Genomic DNA, 18,570 nt, shown 5'->3' on the forward strand with positions numbered 1-18,570 from the left:
GATTGTGAACTCTTTGCTGTGAGCCTCCAGCAGTGCAGGTGGATTGCTCTTGCCCACGTGCTGCGCAACCTGTTACATCAGTATTAATCTGTAATTTTAACTTTGTTAATGTTTATATTTACTCATTCAAACAAGCCTAAGTATTCTATTTTTTTTTTTAAAGCAGTAATGGCTTGACAAAATAATGCATATAATTGAAGATGGGCTTTTGGCTGTCATCTTAAAATGGTTTGCTTTGATATATTCTTGTTGATTTTGATCTCATTGATTAAATGTTTAAATCCTATGTAATCAGATGTTAGCAAATCCTGTTTATGCTAACAAGGAAGCAAGTACTATTGATGTCAGTGGGACTTGACTGTGAGTAAATGTGGACAGAATTGTACTATGTGCGCAATTCTGAACATAGTTTGATTTCTTTCTAAAACATTAATAATTGCTCTTAAATATGTTTCAGTCTAATTTAATTACACATGCAGATAACGCAAGTCAGGTTCAGTGATGTTTCAGAGGAAATCTGCAGTGATAATGAATCATTTATACATTCCTGAGTTTTCAGAAGCCTCTCTCTGCCATCTTGCTAGGAAATATTTCATACAAAGGGCCAAACTACATGTTATAGTAAATGCATCTTAAAGTAACATACCTAAGGGTAGCTGGTTCTCTTCTTAAGCAATCTGCAACCATGGGGGAGGGACACACAATCTGGGTCAGAATTGTGTCTTGCAGGGAGAGGTTAGTCCTTTTTTCCTTGTCATTGTGCTGCTGAAAAAATCCTGACGCTTCTATTTGTATCAGCTCTCTTGAGGAGGAAATTGTTTGGAGGGGGTGAGTTTTGAAGGGAAAACAGTGGAAAGGGAAAGGGTTTCTTCCTACTTGTTGGCATGGTGATATTTCTTCCTTTGTGCTTCTAACCCCATTAGGGCCACCACAGTTCCTTTTGTTTAGAAAGAGAGCTATGCATATTACTTTGAAATGTGTTTAATGAAATGGGTCCTTGACCCAGAGTTTAGTACTCTGATCCCAGCCCCATCAAGGAGTGGCTGAGCAGACAGAATGTCAGCCCTAGTAATCTTGCATGGATGGAAGTCTCCACCAGGCATGGTGCCATCAGAAGTTCTGGCCCATGCACTAGTGCAAGGAACTTGAAACAGCTAGCAATGGCTGTAGGGAATATTTTGTGCAATGGCTTAGACAGATCTTAAGCAAGCAGAGACAAGACATGGTTTAGGAGAAACTTGAGTGTATAAATACTAGTTGGCATTCTGTCCACTATGAGATTTTCTAAATGGTGATTAAATGCAGCTTCGCTACACTTAGGCTGAAGGGGAAGTTCATACGAGGGAACCATTTACAGCAATGTCAGGATGGTGACAGAAGGTGCCAATCATACAGCCAATGGCATTCAGCTTTGCCCCTGATGATTCACAGTTACAGCACATTATAAAGGTAAGTTGTGCCATCAGGTCGATTTCGACTCCTGGTGCCCCCAGAGACCTGTGGTTTTCATTGGTAGAATACAGGAGGGGTTTACCATTGCTGCCTCCCACGCAGTATGAGATGATGCCTTTCAGCATCTTCCTATATCGCTGCTGTACCAGCAGGGATTCGAACCAGCAACCTTCTGCTTGTTAGTCAAGCATTTCCCCACTGTGCCACTTGGTGACCACTGCACATTAAATGCATCCTTAAAAAGTAGCACTTTGGTGTAGTGCTCAGAATGGCTGGTTCAGCTCTATGCCATCTCTAGGAATCCACTTGTACCTATGCATGGCCATGTTCTCAAAACACAAGTGATAACTTTTTACACAAGATGACTATAGTGTGTAGCTCTTTGAGATGAACATCACATACTCAAGTGTGTCTCAAATCCAAGTAACACCACAAACACATAGGCATTGCTTGACGCAATCCTATAGATACTGCCTCAAAACAGTCCCTGGCCCAGTATCTTCCCCTTCTTGTGCTGCCAAGATGTGTAAGTAGGTCCTCAAAACATGAGATCACAGCAAACCTACTTGCTGAGAAGCAAAGAAAACACCATCAAAGAAACAGGACATGCACTTAGCATGGGGGCCAAGAGATCACACAGAAAGTCAAAGGATTGAGTGGCAACTAGGCAGGTTGGAGGATAGAATACTGGGCAGGAGAGAAAGGGGTTGGGGAGACGTGCAGGACCCTCCCACTGAGATAATGGCCTTGGAGAGGGCAAGTGGGCTCTATTATACTCTATGCCAATCCCTCCAGCCTGTACCAGCATTAAAATCATGTCCTCAATAGAGATATGTTAAAAAAACAAGTAGGTAGACATCAAAATGGAGGACCTATATACCGCTTTGTATGCTGTGATAGCAGTTCCAGCATTTAGTGGTGTCGTTGTGGTGGTGAGTACGGTGTGTAGGGGACAGTGGAGTAGAGAAGTAGAGAAAAGCAGAGGGAAGGAGAGAGTTAGGAGGCAGAGGTAGAAGAAGAGGAAGACAATCAGCATTAAACTTTCCAGAAGGGCCGGCTATGAGGCAATTCCCAAGTTCCCCCCACCCCACACAAAAACTGTAAACCTAAGACACTTCCCACCCTCCCAGTGTTCTATACCCCAATTCCGCCTTCCTGCTCCAAGGTTGGGATTGGGGCCGGGTGGGTGGGAGGGCTAAATGGGGAAAGATGTATGTAAAATACAAAATGTCAAAAAACATTAATTTTTTTTTAAAAATCATGTCTTGTGTTTTTGAAGACTGATTTTTGAGCAAATACAACTTATTATTATATCCTGTTTCCTTCAAGAATTCCCCCAAAGTGGCTTATAGTCAGACTATATTTAAATAGTTTTAAAAATAGATCATCAACTAATGATCTGTGTTTGGCTCAGCCAACTTATAATCTGCCTTAGGGATCATGTTTTCAGTGTGGGTGGCTGGAAACACTGAAAATACACACACACCCTGGGTGTCTTATGTAAATCGTATGAGACTGACCTGAGTCAGTAGGATCATAGGACACTGACCTGAGAATATTCATGGTCTCCACAATCAACAGTCTGATATGTGTGTGTTTGTGGGTAAGTGCATGAGAAATGAGAGGCCAGAGGCCTCTGTACAGTAAAGGGAAAGCTAGAAGCCAACTGCCATGCTGGCCAGAAAGGACTTCTCCAGGTCTCTGTGACCTTCTGCTCTTATGCTGAGACTGCTTTCTGCAATGTGTATCCAAAGCATTTGACCATGAGATCATGATTTATATTAAAAGGTTCAACATCTACTTCATCTTCAGCAGCTGCCATATCCGAAGGATATTCCCTATCACAAAGTACTCAACATGAGGAGATTCAAGTCCTGATGCATCATTAGCTATCTGTGTTTGGAGCTCTTCTGTCTGCCTGAGGAGGTGCTCGTCACAGTATGAATTATCCATGCTGAAAATGATATAATCTGGTGCAGTATCATCCCCTGAATGTAAATGCAGGCTGTATGTAATCATTGAGGCATCAGGCAGCACAGCTGGTGTCTCCAGGTCTTCATCAACATTTATGTAATCATCCTGGTTGACACAAGGTTTGCTGAGTTGTGCAACATGCCCAGACCTCTTGCCAAATATGCAAAATGGGGAGGGGGAGGGGGCGACACTCTAGTTGCTATATAGTTGATGCCATGAGAAAAAAAGCTAGTGCCTAATCAGTCTCTGTTTTCTGCATCCCATTTAGACTGCAAGCTTGCAGACTGAAAAATGTCCAGTCTTCTGCCAGGAGCACCTGAGAAGCAACAGAGCAGAGCTTAATGGAGCCTCTTATATGCTATCTGTTTTGCTTTTCTCCTTTTGCAGCTCAAATTTGTGAAATTACAGCAAAACTATGTAGTAGTCAATCTGAAAAGATTAACAGCTGATGCCAAGTAGCAGAAGTCCAACAGGTAAATAAGAGGAAGTCAGCAACATATGAGTTGTCAAGAATTGCAAGGAGCCAATATATCCACCCTGCTTGGGAGGCACCATGATGGCTATGTGGAACTTCCATCTTCAGAAGCATTATGCCATTGAACACCAGTTGCTTGGGGGCCTTTATGCCCCATGTGAGTTCTCTAGAGGCATCTGGTTGGCCAGAGGCTGGTATCCAGGGTCACCTAGGTTGGACATGGGTCAAGGGCCCATGCTGTCAGAGGGGCCATGCTGCCAGGCCAGTTCCTGAACTGGTGGCAGTGGTATTGCTGAATCATCACTGTGTCCAGCATGCCCATCTTCACATGGGGATTCCAGGGGCCTCTGTGTCATTGGCCTCTAGGGAATGCTCCCATTGCCAGTGAGGAAGGCATGAGAAGGAGGATCTGCCACACGAATTGCTTGGCCAAGAGTCTTTGGGAGAAAGCCCACTGGCCAATGGATAGAGTGGGAAAAGAAGGAGCAGCCATTGAGGGTCTTAGTGATGGCTGTGGCAGATCCTCTTCTGCTCTTCCTTCATCCCTGTTGGCTATGGGCATTTACCGGAATTTTCAAAGCTGGGAACAATATGTTTATGTATACATAATATGTAAATAGGAATCTAATCCAGCTATGAATTCAAGGGGGACAACTGGACCCTTGTCCCTCCCTAGTACACCCATACTGCAAACATGAATATAAGAACAGCTCTGCTGGATCAGGCTCAAGGCCAACCTAATCCAGCATTCTGTTTCCCACAGTGGCCCACTAGATGCCTCTGAGAAGTCCACAGGCAAGAGGTGAGGGCATGCCCTCTCCCACGCTGCTGCTCCCCTGCAAGGGGAAGGAGCTGCTGCGGCCAAAGATTCCTCCCATTCTTCAATGGGGAGAGGAGAAATTGCCCATCAGTTGTGTGCTTGAAGGGCAAGGGAGCTCAATGGGGCTGAGTGCAGAGCTTTGGCATAGAGCTCCCACCAACCTGGCTCCAGCACTATGGTTGGCCACTGTGGGAAGCAGATGCACCTTTGGTCTGATCCAGCAGGGTTTCTCTTATGTTGTCTACAGCACAATCGGACACAGCTGAAGTAAGCCTGGCATGGCTGGAAGTGATGTGTGGAAGCCTCAGCTCTTGGTCAGAGGAACCCCAGGAGGACACCACAAACCCAGGATTAATATTGGGGGAAGAAGCAGATGGGGGTGAGTGTTCTGAAGCTACCAGTTTTCAATCTCAGTTTTCAAGAGGGATTCATTTCATTTCTAGAGCGGCATAGCAAGGTTGGAATGGGCCCTGGTGAAGAAGTAAACATGGCCCCTTTCCCCTGACCCTGGACCTCCCATCTTCTCCCCCCACTCCACTTCCTCCACGTACTTGCTCTAGAAGAACTGTAAGAACATAGTGAACAACTATGTTGTCATATATGAGTTCAAATCACAGTGAACATAAGAACATAGTGAAAAACAAACATTCTTGGCATACCCTTTCTCTTGCTTCTAGCCAAATAATGTTACACACTCCCCATGCAGTGCCCCTACCTGCCCTCAAGTCCCAGGGACATTTGTCCTGCCTTGCTCAGTTATAGCCATGCCCCATTTTCCAACCTTCAAGAGAATACACCTGTCTGGGAGATCCTGTCACACCTTAACTGTCTGTCTCCAATTACAGCCAAGAACAGAAAACTATAGTATTTCTATCCTGGTGCAATCTCTGGGGAAAGACTGTAGCTATTACAGCGGAATCACTTGCCTGTGATTAGGAATCCTTCAGTATCTGACTGTTAAGACTGGATACCTTGCTAAATTGTGGGGCTTGTGCCCTTGAGGCCTTGTGTCTTGTGCCAGGGCAACATTTTTGGCCCTCCAGGCTGTTGCTGGACTACAACTCCCATCATGGGAGCTGTGGGCCAACATCTGCAGGAAGAGCAAAGTTGTACAGCCCTGCTCTACCCCAACCTGATAGTACACTTTGTGAGATGGTAGCTGTGCAGTGGATCCTGTAGCAAATCCATTCTTTTCTTTGGGAAATATCTGATTTGATGTCGTTCCTCTCTAGCTCATGGTGTTTAGAGCCAAAGTGCAGCTGACATTTATCAACAGAACTCTTGCCTTCACTTTGATGAGATGGATACATTATATCTCGCTTTTCTGTCCAAACACTTGCATGTAGGAAATCTCAAGGTGGGGAAATGCTGCGGCAGCAGTTCCCAAACTGCTTACGATGGCATAGTCCAATTGTCTTTGATGGGAGTTCAAGGAGACTGTTAAGAGGCCTGAATTGATCATTGTGTTCGGAAAAGGATAGTTTTGCAAGAAGTGTTCCGGACATATAATTGGCAACATTGCATTGCAAGTTTAAAAACCAATACATACTATAATTATAAAATATTTGCTTGCAGAGACGGAACAAGATTCACTGCACATGTTTGGCCCAATCCGTGCTGACATTTTAGATCTTGCTCACCTATTTCTTTTGATTAGCAGTTTTTCCTTTCTCCAAGGTCTTGTCTTTTGGCAAAGGAGGAGAACAATGTGGGATCTTGAAAAGAAGAACAAATGTGCAAAAATCTGCTGATAAAGATAGGGGAGAAACCTGCAAGTCTCTGCAACTTTGGTCACTGAAGCATTCATGTACAGAAAAAGAGTATTTATTAGCCTACTTTCCAGTAGGCTTATGAGAAACCTCGGCATTTCATATATATGTGTGTGTCCCCTATTATCAACTTCGCAATGCATGGACCAATATGAACCACACATAGTGACACATAGTGACACTTAAATGGCGTAGTTTGTGATGATGTCATCCACCCCTATTCAAGATGGCGGCTGTGTAAACATTTCTCATTCTCATTTCTCATTCTCATTTGAGGCACAAGTGGGCTTACTTGTGAACTGCCTAACGGATTTGAACCCAATTTGGAACATAGGAACATAGGAAACTGCCATATATTGAGTCAGACCATTGGTCTATCTAGCTCAGTATTGTCTTCACAGACTGGCAGCAGCTTCTCCAAGGTTGCAGGCAGGAATCTCTCTCAGCTCTATCTTGGAGAAGCCAGGGAGGGAACTTGGAACCTTCTGCTCTTCCCAGAGCGGCTCCATCCCTTAAGGGGAATATCTTCCAGTGCTCACACATCAAGTCTCCCATTCAGATGCAACCAGGGCAGACCCTGCTTAGCTATGCGGACAAGTCATGCTTGCTGCCACAAGACCAGCTCTCCTCTCCTCACCTCTACAGCTACAGCTACAGCTGTAGGGTGCCTCGGTGATGTAGTTTGTGATGATGTCATCCACCCCAATTCAAGATGGTGGATGCATGAACATTTGAGGCACAAATGGACTAACTTGTGAACTGCCAAACCGATTTGGACCAAATTTAGTTCAGTTGTAGGGATAGTGAAAAGAAAGTAGGCAGATTAGTTCTTACTAGAACAACTTGTTTAAAAATTAGGATGTCAGAATTTATGCTCATGGAAAACATAGATAGGGCGTAGATGCAAATATGTTTCACCAAGACATAGCTCTGGAACTGGTTTTATTTGTCTAACATATGAATGGTAACCAAGTGTTGGCCTGTGAGCATGTGCAGTGTTCTTTTCCGTACTGGAGTACAAAAGCCACTTACCTGGCAACAGGGAGCAAAGCTTTCCACGTCTGGAGCAATTCTTATTTCTAAAATCCTGTATTTCTAAAGCATTTAACTTTTATAGTTAGGCCTAGTCAGGCCCATAGCCACCATAAGAGTTTCATTAGGCCCTCACAGACCGAGGTGGTGGTGGGGAAAGTGGGCTGGGTCAGAGGGACAGCAGCTCACAACAGCATCAAGCTGGAACTTGCATCCTGAAGCAAAAGGAGGCTTCTCTGCACTCTGCATGTCCTCAGGAAGCTGAAATTCAAAACAAAGGCTTGGCCGCTTCCCCTCCCACCAACGTTTTCTGGAATACTCTTTCTTTTCACAGTCTATCTCTCACCTCAGTTGCTCTACATTAAGAATGGAGATCAATCATCTCCATCATGAGGGAAAACAAACGCTAACAACATCCTGTCTTAGGCAATAGATTGGAGGAAAAATACAAGTTGCAGTCTGCTGCAGCAGGTCAAGTCTTCCATCACCTCACTAGGGCGTGTGAGAAAAGTATATTTTTGGGCCCTTGAACAAATTTTGGAGACAAGGGGGGCCAGAGAAGTCTTTGGGAGGGCTGAGGTTGGGTGAAAATTTGAGATGGACCAGGTCTGGGCCTGATCTTCATATGTAATTGAATAAAGCAGTAGAGCAGGGATTCTCAAACTTGGATTCCTAAATGTTGTTGGACCACAACTCCCATAATCCCCTGCTACAAAGGCCAAATGTGTCAGGGAATGATGAAGGGCAAGTTTAAGAACCCTCAAACTGGGGGACCTAAGTCCGAGAACTAGGGTTGCCATATTCTGGCTTTCCAAATCTTGATGCCTAATATGCATATTATGTAAATTGGCTTGGAAATAATTTTTGAGCTGAATAGGGACTGCACGTTTAGCTCCATAACTCTGCTTCTACAGGGGCTAGAGCTCAGTTTCTTCTTCTTCTTCTTCTTCTTCTTCTTCTTCTTCTTCTTCTTCTTCTTCTTCTTCTTCTTCTTCTTCTTCTTCTTCTTCCTGAAATCCAGGCAAATCTGGGTGGGCTAAGCAATCTGGGTGAGAAGCTTAAAATCTAGGTGAAACCCAGAATTTCGGGGGGGGGGGGGCGGTGGCATAGCAACTCTACAGAGAACCCCTGTGTTAGAGTGCTGAGGTGGACAGATGGACTGTACCTCTTCATATGGTAGGTATGAAGAGGTACCTCTTCATACTGTTGGAGAGGAGAGCTGGTCTTGTGGAAGCAAGCATGACTTGTCCTCTTAGCTAAGCAAGGACCACCCTGGTTGCATTTGAATGGGAGACCACATGTGAGCACTGTAAGATATGGATGGTGCCGCTCTGGGAAGACCAGAAGGTTTCAAGTTCCATCCCTGGCTACTCCAAGATAAGGCTGAGAGAGATTCTTGCCTGCAACCTTGGAGAAGCTGTTGCCAGTCTGTGTAGATGATACTGCGCTAGATGGATCAAGGGTCTGACTCAGTATATGGCAGTTTCCTATGTGCTTAGGTGAGTGGTCACAATTTTGCATGCTCCCTCTTGTGAAAAACTCCATGCAAGTTGAAAAACAGCACAGCAGGCAAAAGGGCTGAGATAGAACCTTTATCCCTTTTGTGCTAGCTTTCAGTTTGCAGGGATTCCCCCCCCCCCCGAAGAAATATTCCATGGAGAACTATTCAGAACCTGAACCTGAACCTGAACCCGAACCTGAACCCTCCACCTACAGTCTGAAATGCAGTGGCGCTCCTACCCCTGGACTTTGAGGCTGAAGTTCAGGGCCTCCACACCCCCTGGGGCCCCCAAATACTCTTTAGACTGTCCTGGGTGGTGTGGTTGCTGCTGGCCTGCACTGAGCCGGGCGGCCAAGTGTGATTATGACTTGTGCTGAGTGCTTTAGAGACAGATTGGGGAGTGGGGAAAGAAAAATGTGGGATGGGAATATGTTAGGTTGCGTGTTGAAATGCGTGTTCTACTGCATATTTGCATAAATATACCCCACGTGTTAAAAATATGTGTTTGTCATGGTGTGTGTGTAGGGGGATGAAACTTAACTTGCAGTGGGGCAGGGGCGCTCCAGCAGACGGAGGGGGCCTCCCTCAAAAGTCCTTTAGGTTCAGGCTCCAAAATTACCAAAGTGCATCTCTGCTGAAATTGTGCAGTCCATTCTGCCACTAAGCATTATTTCAGCTTTAGAAAGAATGGTCAGTAAGAACACACTTACGTAAGTGCTATGGAACTTAAATGGCACTTCTGAGTAAACATTGTGCCGAATGTGTTTTAAGAGGTAACTTAAAGTGGATGTAAGTGCTATGGAACTTAAATGGCACTTCTGAGTAAACATTGTGCCAAATGTGTTTTAGGAGGCAACTAATCTGCATTAATGTCTTGTGAATGCGTCCTAAGTATACAGAGAGGCTATTCCCAGGATCAGGTGAAATCGGGCTAGGGGAGCCTAGGGGGCTAGGGAGCTAGGGCATGCTGGAGCTTCCGGGGGGCTGCACAGCCCCTGAACTCCCCAGCTCCCACTGGCTCCGTGACGGAGCCGGGATCTGGCTGCCCAGGGCTGCCGCCATGCTAAGCCCACTCTCCCCGCTAACCACCTAGAGCAGGGATGGGGAACCTTGGCACTCCTGCAGATGTTGGCCTACAATTCCCATAATCCCTAGCTATTGGCCTCTGTGGCTGGGGATTATGGGAGTTGTAGTCCAAAAACAGCTGGAGTGCCAAGGTTCCCCATCCCTGACCTAGAGGCTTTTCTCATGGATCATGGATCAGAGTATATTGGCTTTTCTATTCCCTCCCCTTTTCTAAGGAGAGTTTAAAACTAATAATTTCAGTTCCTGATTTGTTTTCAGTCTCCCCTGTCATCTTTATTGTTGCAAATAGATTTTTTTTTACTGTGATTTCTTCTTAAAAGGTGCATTGCTTATTGCCTTCACATGGCAGCCACTAATGTGATCGCTCCTTTTTATTTTGTCAGACTGAGATTTCATTGTAAGACCTGTATTTGGATTTCCTGTCAAATGAAGAGTGCTCATGATGTATACAGGCTGGAGAAGGATTTGCAGATTATCATATCACTCAAGGAAAAAAAATAATTAAAGAAGGCAAATCCCCAAGCTTAATGGCTGCAGATGCTAAAGCCCCCGCTTAATCTTATATCTAGGTTGCATTTGATTGGCCTCCTTAATCGGTCATTTCTTCCATGATCGCATCAGTAGGTATGCCACATTAGCCTAGCAAGTAATAAAAAGCAGCATATAATCAGGGGAGCATCTGAGTCTCAAAAACCCATACATTCTCAGGCAGGGGAACCCAAATTCTGCAATCAAAATAAATGTGCTTGTATTTGAAGTGCCACAAGACAACAGCAGCTCTTTCTGTTTCAGCAGACTAACAGGGCCAACCCTCTCACAGCTAGAATAAATCATGAAAATAACCTATTATATTAATTCTCCTGGGTGTGCCATGGAATGTGTGTCCCAGCGCCCAGCTGATTGGCTGGGTGGCGGATGGGCCTGATTGGCTGAGGCGCACCCAGGAGGATGGGTCGCCGCGGCAGCGCAGGCCTGGCCTCAGAGGCCCAGCCCAGCTGCGGAGGCAAGGCCCAGGAGGGGGGGGGAGAAAGTGTGTGTGGGGGGCAGAAGTGGCGGTGGGGAGGAGAGGCGGCTGGACCTGGAAGTGGAGACTGGGGCAGAAAGTGGGGGGAAGAGGTAACCGCCGGCTTCAAAGAGCGCACAGATGCTCTGTGCAGGGTTGGCTAGTTTATATTAAATGTTCTTGGGTATCATTATACTAAGCTAGCAAACTCAGGTCATTGAGTGCCTATTAGATTGAGCTGGTCTTGTGGTAGCAAACATGGATTGTCCTCTTTCCTAAGTAGGATCCACCCTGGTTTGCATTTGAATGGGAGACTATGAAGCGATCCTCACGATCACTGCAGGAGGCTACCGCCTTCTGTGGGGAGGAAGCCCAAAAGCGCTTACCTCCCCGCAGAAGATCACTGCCTCCTCTCTGGGTGGCTGGATCGGCTCCCCACATGGCTGCTGGCTCTGTCATGGAGCCAGTGGGGGCTGCGGGGATCGGGGGCTGTGCGGCTCTTGGAAGTTCCAGGATGCCCCATTTGAGTGCTCAGGGCATCCTGGAGAGACCCCCCAAGCAAACCTCCCGGTGGGGGGTCTACTCGTGTGTCAGTGCTTGCTGCGGTGACACATGAGCAAAAAACCAAGGTTAAACCTCATTTAAGAGGAGGGGGATTTAACGAGGCTAGCTGCCAGAAGCCACGCGGCTCCCATTGCAGCACACAATCACCCCAAAGCGGGCTGAGCTTGGCTCCCTTAGCCCGCTTTTGGGCGATTGCGGGAATAGCTTCTTCGTCTGAGCATTGTAAGATATTCGGCTTAGGGGATGGGGCCGTTCTGAGTAGGGGTGTGCACAGATTCGAAGCTGAACTGGTACATGAGGCCATCAAACCAATCATCCTGGAGAAGGGTGATGACGGGGGGAGGGGGCGACAGTGAGCGGCACTTTTAAAAGTGAGGACAGCAGGTCCGACCTCACCTGCTCCTCTCCCTCTCCACACAGCTTCCTGCTGTGGTGGTGTGCCCCCCGCCTTGCAGCCCCTGTGTGCTGGTGGTGCTCCCTGCAGCAGCCCTTGCGCACCAGCGGCATGCCGGTAGCCACACACATGGTCTCCTCAGCAGGATTTGGTTTTGTCTAGGGGTGTGCACACAGGAGACACACCTTATTATTATATATTTCATCCAGGTGGTCTTTTCACTAATGGGGGTATCAATGCATTTCACAGCAATTTTTACAGCTCAATCACTGTTTCTCTTGAAGAGTGGAATATGTCACCCACTTATTTGGGAATAACTGACTTTTGAGAAAATGCACAAAGGACTGTGGCAGTGATTTCTGTCCATGGCAAATAAGTCAGATGATATCCTGTGAAGTATGAACAAGAATCTGCTATGAGTAATGGAGAAAAGTTACCATTGTGGAAGGGTGGCCCTGAGTTGCTGGGATCCCTTGTGCAAACCCCTGCAGTAGAAACCCCAGACCCCACTGCATTCCCCATAGGACTCTGCTCCCTGACATTCTGCTGCCCCATCACCCCCAGCTTAGCCAAATGGGGAGGGAGACCCAACAGTTGATTAGCAGAAGGTTGCTCCCACTCTTTCCCTTTGGTGAATGGGTTTGAACTTGAAGGATGTGATGGCAGCTGCTCTCCCTCCTTGTCATAACACAGGAGGAGGAGCTGCCACATTCCCCCTCCCCCATTTGCTCAGAGGAGAAGCCACCATCAAGGTTTCCCTTCTTCCTTTTCCTCTCCCCTGCCCTCTGCTCTCCCTCAGTGAATAGCCTTTCTCCTAGAGTCCTCTGCATGATCACAAGGAACTCTAGGAGGAAGTCCTTTTGCTGAGAGGAGGGCAGAAGGAGGCAGCAATGCCATATACGGTATTATACTGGCCCAGTCACATGCCAGTAAAGTTAAGACGAGGAGTGTTTTCAACATTCCGCCATTATAAGCCCTAAACATTCTATTGCTTATACAGTCAAAAGTGTCCACACAATTCCTCTGAAATCATGCACACATCAACTAGGAGACAAGAGACACCACTCCTCCAAAGGTGTGCAAATCCGTTGCATAATGGCTGAGATACTACACTTTATGTTTTTAACTCCTAAAAAGAGGTTTCAAAGTTTTGGCGACATTTTTTTCACCACAGATAATGTATATTTTTAAATGTTTGATGTCTTTTCAGTGTCCCCCCCCCCCCCCCCAAATTCAGGTCCATATGGGACTGGTGCCTTTTGCTGGTGTGAAAAACATCAATCTAGTGATTTCTGAGTAATTAATTACTCTTCAAAATTCCCATAACAACAGGGAAAATAACTAAGGGAAAGTTAACAAAGAGCATAGCTGAGTCTGCCCACTGAGAATTCTGAAGCCAAAGTTGGGAGGGGCAGGTCTTGGCAATTCTAGTGCGTGACTTCCTAGTTCTGAACATAGGTGCCTGATAAGGACAGTCTATGAACACTCTGGCACATGTATAGTTAAACAACCATTCCTCCCCCTCCCTTTCCTTTAAGGGGCATTTGTTTTCTCCCCTTTCTCTTACCCTCACCAAAGGAGGGAAGAAGACGCCCTCAGCAAAGCTTGGAATAAGTTACTAGAAAGTAAGTCCTTTGAATTGAAAGTAAGTCCATCGGCTACTATTTGGAGGGCTAAAGGCCACTTCCAGCCTCAAAGGCAGGATGCCTCTGAGTACCAGTTGCAGGGGAGTAACAGCAGAAGAGAGGGCATGCCCTCAACTCCTGCCTGTGGCTTCCAGCGGCATCTGGTGGGCCACTGTGTGAAACAGGATGCTGGACTAGCTGGGCCTTAGGCCTGATCCAGCAGGGCATTCTTATGTTCTTATGAATCCACTGGAGCTTATTTCTGAGTAAACACACTTAAGAATCAGGACTAGCAGAGATCTTAGGCAAGCGTGTGGGTTATCTTTTCCCCCCTTCCTCCCAGCTCCTCAGCAAAGCATAGAAGGGGGAAACCCATTTATTCTTTGGGGCTTACTTTTGAGTAAAAATGTATAGGATTGGGACCGAGGATCCCATGCTAGGAGGTTCTGAAGGTGAAACCTCAAGGAAATCTGCAAAACCGTTCCCACTCAGCACCAAGAAACCATCATTCTGGTGTAGACTGCTCTTGAACATGGAGGTTCTATATAAGAGCCAGCATAGCAAAGTAGTTAGCGTGTTGGACTAGGACTGGGAAGACCCAAGTTAGGAAACCCATTCAGTCATGAAACTCACTGGGTGACTCTGGGCCAGTCATGTATCTCTCAGCCTAACCTACCTCACAGGGTTGTTGGGAGGATAAAAATAACCATGTACACCGCTCTGAGCTCTTTGGAGGAAGAATGGGATATAAATATTAAAAAACAAACAAAACACCCCAAACTGCCCATGAATATGAAGTGGCTGGGTAGGTGACTAGAGCGCAAGTGGAGGAGAACTCTGTTCGAATCTGATAGGATACAGCATGTCACCCATTTGAAGAGTTATGCGGTTGCGGTGCGTACGGCAAAAAAGAGCTTTTGGTCTGCGCACATTGCGGCTGCAGGTTTGCGCTCAGCAGAGCTATCCCGGGTTGTGAGGAGTTTGATTTCTGCTCCTTCTACTTCAAATCAGTCCCTGGGGTCATTCTGCTGTGATGCCTTTAATGGGTTTTTTGCAAACAAGATCTCCTGTATTCGGGCCGACTTGGACTCTCCACTGTTTTTGCAGGATCTATGGAGGAGGTGTCCAGCAATCTCTTTTGCAGTATTAGATTGGATCAGTTTCAATCTGTGACTCCTGAGGATGTGGACAAGCTGCTTGGGGCTGTGAGGCCTACCACCTGTTCTCTAGATCCTTGCCCGATTTGGCTGCTCCTATCTAGCAGGGAGATTGTTGGAGATGGCCTAGTTAATATCATAAACGCATCACTGAGGGAGGGTAGGGTGCCCCCTTGTTTGAAGGAGGGATTGATTAGACCACTCCTAAAGAAGCCTTCTTTGGATCCCTTAGTGATGGACAGTTACAGGCCAATCTCCAATCTCCCTTGGTTGGGCAAGATGATTGAGAGGGTGGTGGCTGACCAGCTCCAGGCAGTCTTGGAGGAAACTGAGTATCTAGACCCATTTCAAACTGGCTTTAGGGCTGGCTATGGGGTTGAGACAGCCTTGGTTGGCCTGATGGATGACCTTTACCGGGGAATCGACAGAGGGAATGTGACTCTGCTGGTTCTTCTGGATCTCTCGGTGGCGTTCGATACCATCGACCTGTTGGAAGTTAAAGGACTTTGCGCTGTCTCTTATCTCAGACAGTGGAGGACAGACTAGTAAGTCAGAGGGCTAGAGGGTCAAGACATTGGTCATCACTTCTCCACTGCTCTGATACTATCCCTTTGAAATGTAGATTGCTAATCTCAGGGACTAACTTCCCCCCTCTCTCTCTTCCCTACCTGCCCTTCTACCTTGCAACATGGCAAGCTCCTCTCCCTGCTAGGAATGTGCACGGATCGGTTCGGAGGCCATTCTAAAGGCCTCCAGACCGGTCCGGTCACGGGGTGGTTTTGGTTCGGGTGGGGAGTTTGGGGGGTTCCATCAAGGGCGGGGGGGGCTTTACTTACCCCTCCCGCGCTTTCCACACACTGCAGCTGTAATTATTCTAATAATCGCTCCTCCGTTGGCGGCTCCTCCGATGGCTCCTCCAGTTAAAAAAATGGCCGCCCCCTTGTAGTCCCGGCCCCCTGCTGCTGCCGCCCCCTTGAAACCCCCTCCCGCCCCCTTGAAGCCCCCTCCCGCCCCCTTAAATCTCGCCCCAGGCCCCGATCGATAACTTCAGAGGCGAGCGGCGGGGAGATATCCTCCCGCTCCCTTCCCTGCCGGGCTCAGGCTGCAAATGACTTTAGGAAGGCTTCTGCGCACGCAGAAGCCTTCCTAAAGTCATTTGCAGCCTGAGCCCGGCAGGGAAGGGGGCGGGAGGATATCTCCCCGCCGCCCGTTTCCCTGCCGGTCTGCAAAGGTAAAAGTACTTTTGCAAAAGTAAAAGTACTTTTGCAAAAGTACTTTTACCTTTGCAGACCGGCAGGGAAACGGGCGGCGGGGAGATATCCTCCCGCTCCCTTCCCTGCCGGGCTCAGGCTGCAAATGACTTTAGGAAGGCTTCTGCGTGCGCAGAAGCCTTCCTAAAGTCATTTGCAGCCTGAGCCCGGCAGGGAAGGGGGCGGGAGGATATCTCCCCGCCACTCGCCTCTGAAGTTATCGATCGGGGCCTGGGGCGAGATTTAAGGGGGAGGGAGGGGGCTTCAAGGGGGCGGGAGGGGGTTTCAAGGGGGCGGCAGCAGCAGGGGGCCGGGACTACAAGGGGGCGGCCATTTTTTTAACTGGAGGAGCCATCGGAGGAGCCGCCAACGGAGGAGCGATTATTAGAATAATTACAGCTGCAGTGTGTGGAAAGCGCAGGAGGGGTTAGTAAAGCCCCCCCCCGCCCTTGATGGAACCCCCCACCCCAGTGCCGGACCGCAGCTCTGCGGTTCCGTGCTCACCCCTACTCCCTGCACCATGTGTGCAGAGAAGATGCAGAATCCATCTGCATCCAGCTAGATAGATAGATTAGAGATCCTAACTCCTCACTTTCCTATCTAGAATGGAGTTCCTTAATAAATGCCTTATATACTGATTTGAAACTATGAATTGGCTCCAAGTTACTTTACTCTCAGCACACACGCATGCCTAATTAAATCTGCTGTGTTGTGCCTCTGTGCAATCTGCTATAATGAGAAAGGGATTCTCTCACCACAGATAATTTCCAACACGACCATGGTATCCTTCTGGATCGCCTGGGGGAGTTGGGGATAGGAGGCACTGCTTTGCAGTGGTTCCGCTCCTATCTCTCGGGTAGATTGCAGATGGTGGAGCTTGGTGACAGTTGCTCCTCAAAACGGGAGCTGTTATATGGAGTCCCTCCGGGCTCCATTCTGTCACCAATGCTTTTCAATATCCACATGAAACCGCTGGGTGAGGTCATCATGAGATTTGGTGCTGGGTGTTATCAGTATGCTGATGACACCCAAATCTACTTCTCCTTTTCATCTTCAGGAAATGGCACTCATTCTTTAAATGCCTGCCTACAGGCCGCAATGGGCTGGATGAGGGAGAACAAATTGAAGCTGAATCCAAGCAAGATGGAGGTGCTCATTGTGGGGGCTCAGAATCTGAGGGATGAGTTAGATCTTCCTGTGCTGGATGGGGTTACACTCCCCCAGAAGGAGCAGGTGTGCAGCTTGGGAGTACTGCTCGACCCAGGCCTCACCCTGGTATCTCAGGTGGAGGCCATGGCCAGGAGTGCTTTCTATCAGCTTCGGCTGATTCGACAGCTGCGTCCATTCCTCGGAGAGGATGACCTCAAAACAGTGGTGCATCAGCTGGTAACCTCCCGGCTTGACTACTGCAATGCGCTCTACATGGGGCGGCCTTTGTACTTAGTCCGGAAACTTCAGTTAGTTCAGAATGCGGCAGCCAGATTGGTCTCTGGGGCAACCCAGAGAGACCATATCATGCCTGTTTTGAAACAGCTACACTGGCTGTCGATATGTTTCCGGGCAAAATACAAAGTGCTGGTTATTACCTTTAAAGCCCTGAACGGCTTAGGTCCGAGTTATCTAAGAGAGCGCCTTCTTTTACATGATCCCCACTGCACGTTAAGGTCATCTGAGGAGGTCCGTCTCCAGTTGCCACCAGTTCGTCTGGTGGCGACGCAGAGGCGGGCCTTCTCTGTAGCTGCTCCTGGGCTGTGGAATGCACTCCCGGCAGAAATTCGTAATCTGAGATCATTGTTGTCCTTCAAGAGAGCCCTTAAAACGTACTTATTTGGCCTGGCCTTCCAGAGTTTTAAATGATTAATTGTTTTAAACTGTTTTAAATTGTTCCCCTGATTTTCAGGGCTTTTAGCTGTTTTATTGGTTTTATTGTGTTTTAATAGTTTGATTTTAATTGTTAATTTGTTTTTAATTGTTTTTATCATGTTGTGAACCACCCTGAGCCGTATCGGAAGGGCGATCTAATAAATGAATACATAATAAATATGGAAGCTTCACTTGGTCATACTTAAGAAATGAAGCCTCCATTTTCGCAGGCGTTCTGGCTGTCATGTAGAACCTCCATGTTCAAGGGCAGTCTACACCACAATAATAGTTTGTTGGCACTGGGTGGGAATGGTTTCTTGGATTTCCTTGCTGCACTTCTTTGGAGCTTTCTGGAAGCATGTAGCTGAGCAGTATGAGAAGGAGGATGCTGGGCTGGAGTGCACATGCCTTTTCCAGGAGCATTTTGATTACTGAATCTGCAATTCTATGTGCATACACCTAGAAGGAAGTAAACTCCATTAAAGTCAGTGAGACTTGCTTCCATATAATGAGGGAGCAGTTAAACAATCCCTGGAAAATTGTTTTGCGGGAGGGGAGAATAGAAAAGAGTGGAAAACAATGTAAAAATCCTGTGAGGTAAACCT

The 18,570-nt window shown here is 47.2% G+C and overlaps 1 protein-coding gene across 1 annotated transcript in view; it reads left to right on the forward strand.

The window, feature by feature from the left end:
- Positions 1 to 11,051: 11,051 nt before the first annotated feature.
- Positions 11,052 to 18,570, forward strand: part of LOC128347418 (V-type proton ATPase subunit S1-like protein) — a 47,821-nt gene continuing 40,302 nt past the window's right edge. The window contains exon 1 of the mRNA XM_053302003.1: positions 11,052 to 11,112. Within this exon, the coding sequence (XP_053157978.1) occupies positions 11,058 to 11,112 (55 nt within the window). The 5' untranslated portion in view covers positions 11,052 to 11,057. The remainder of the gene's footprint in view (positions 11,113 to 18,570) is intronic.

The sequence above is a fragment of the Hemicordylus capensis genome, chromosome 2 (assembly GCF_027244095.1).
Source record: "Hemicordylus capensis ecotype Gifberg chromosome 2, rHemCap1.1.pri, whole genome shotgun sequence".
Lineage (NCBI taxonomy): Eukaryota > Metazoa > Chordata > Lepidosauria > Squamata > Cordylidae > Hemicordylus > Hemicordylus capensis.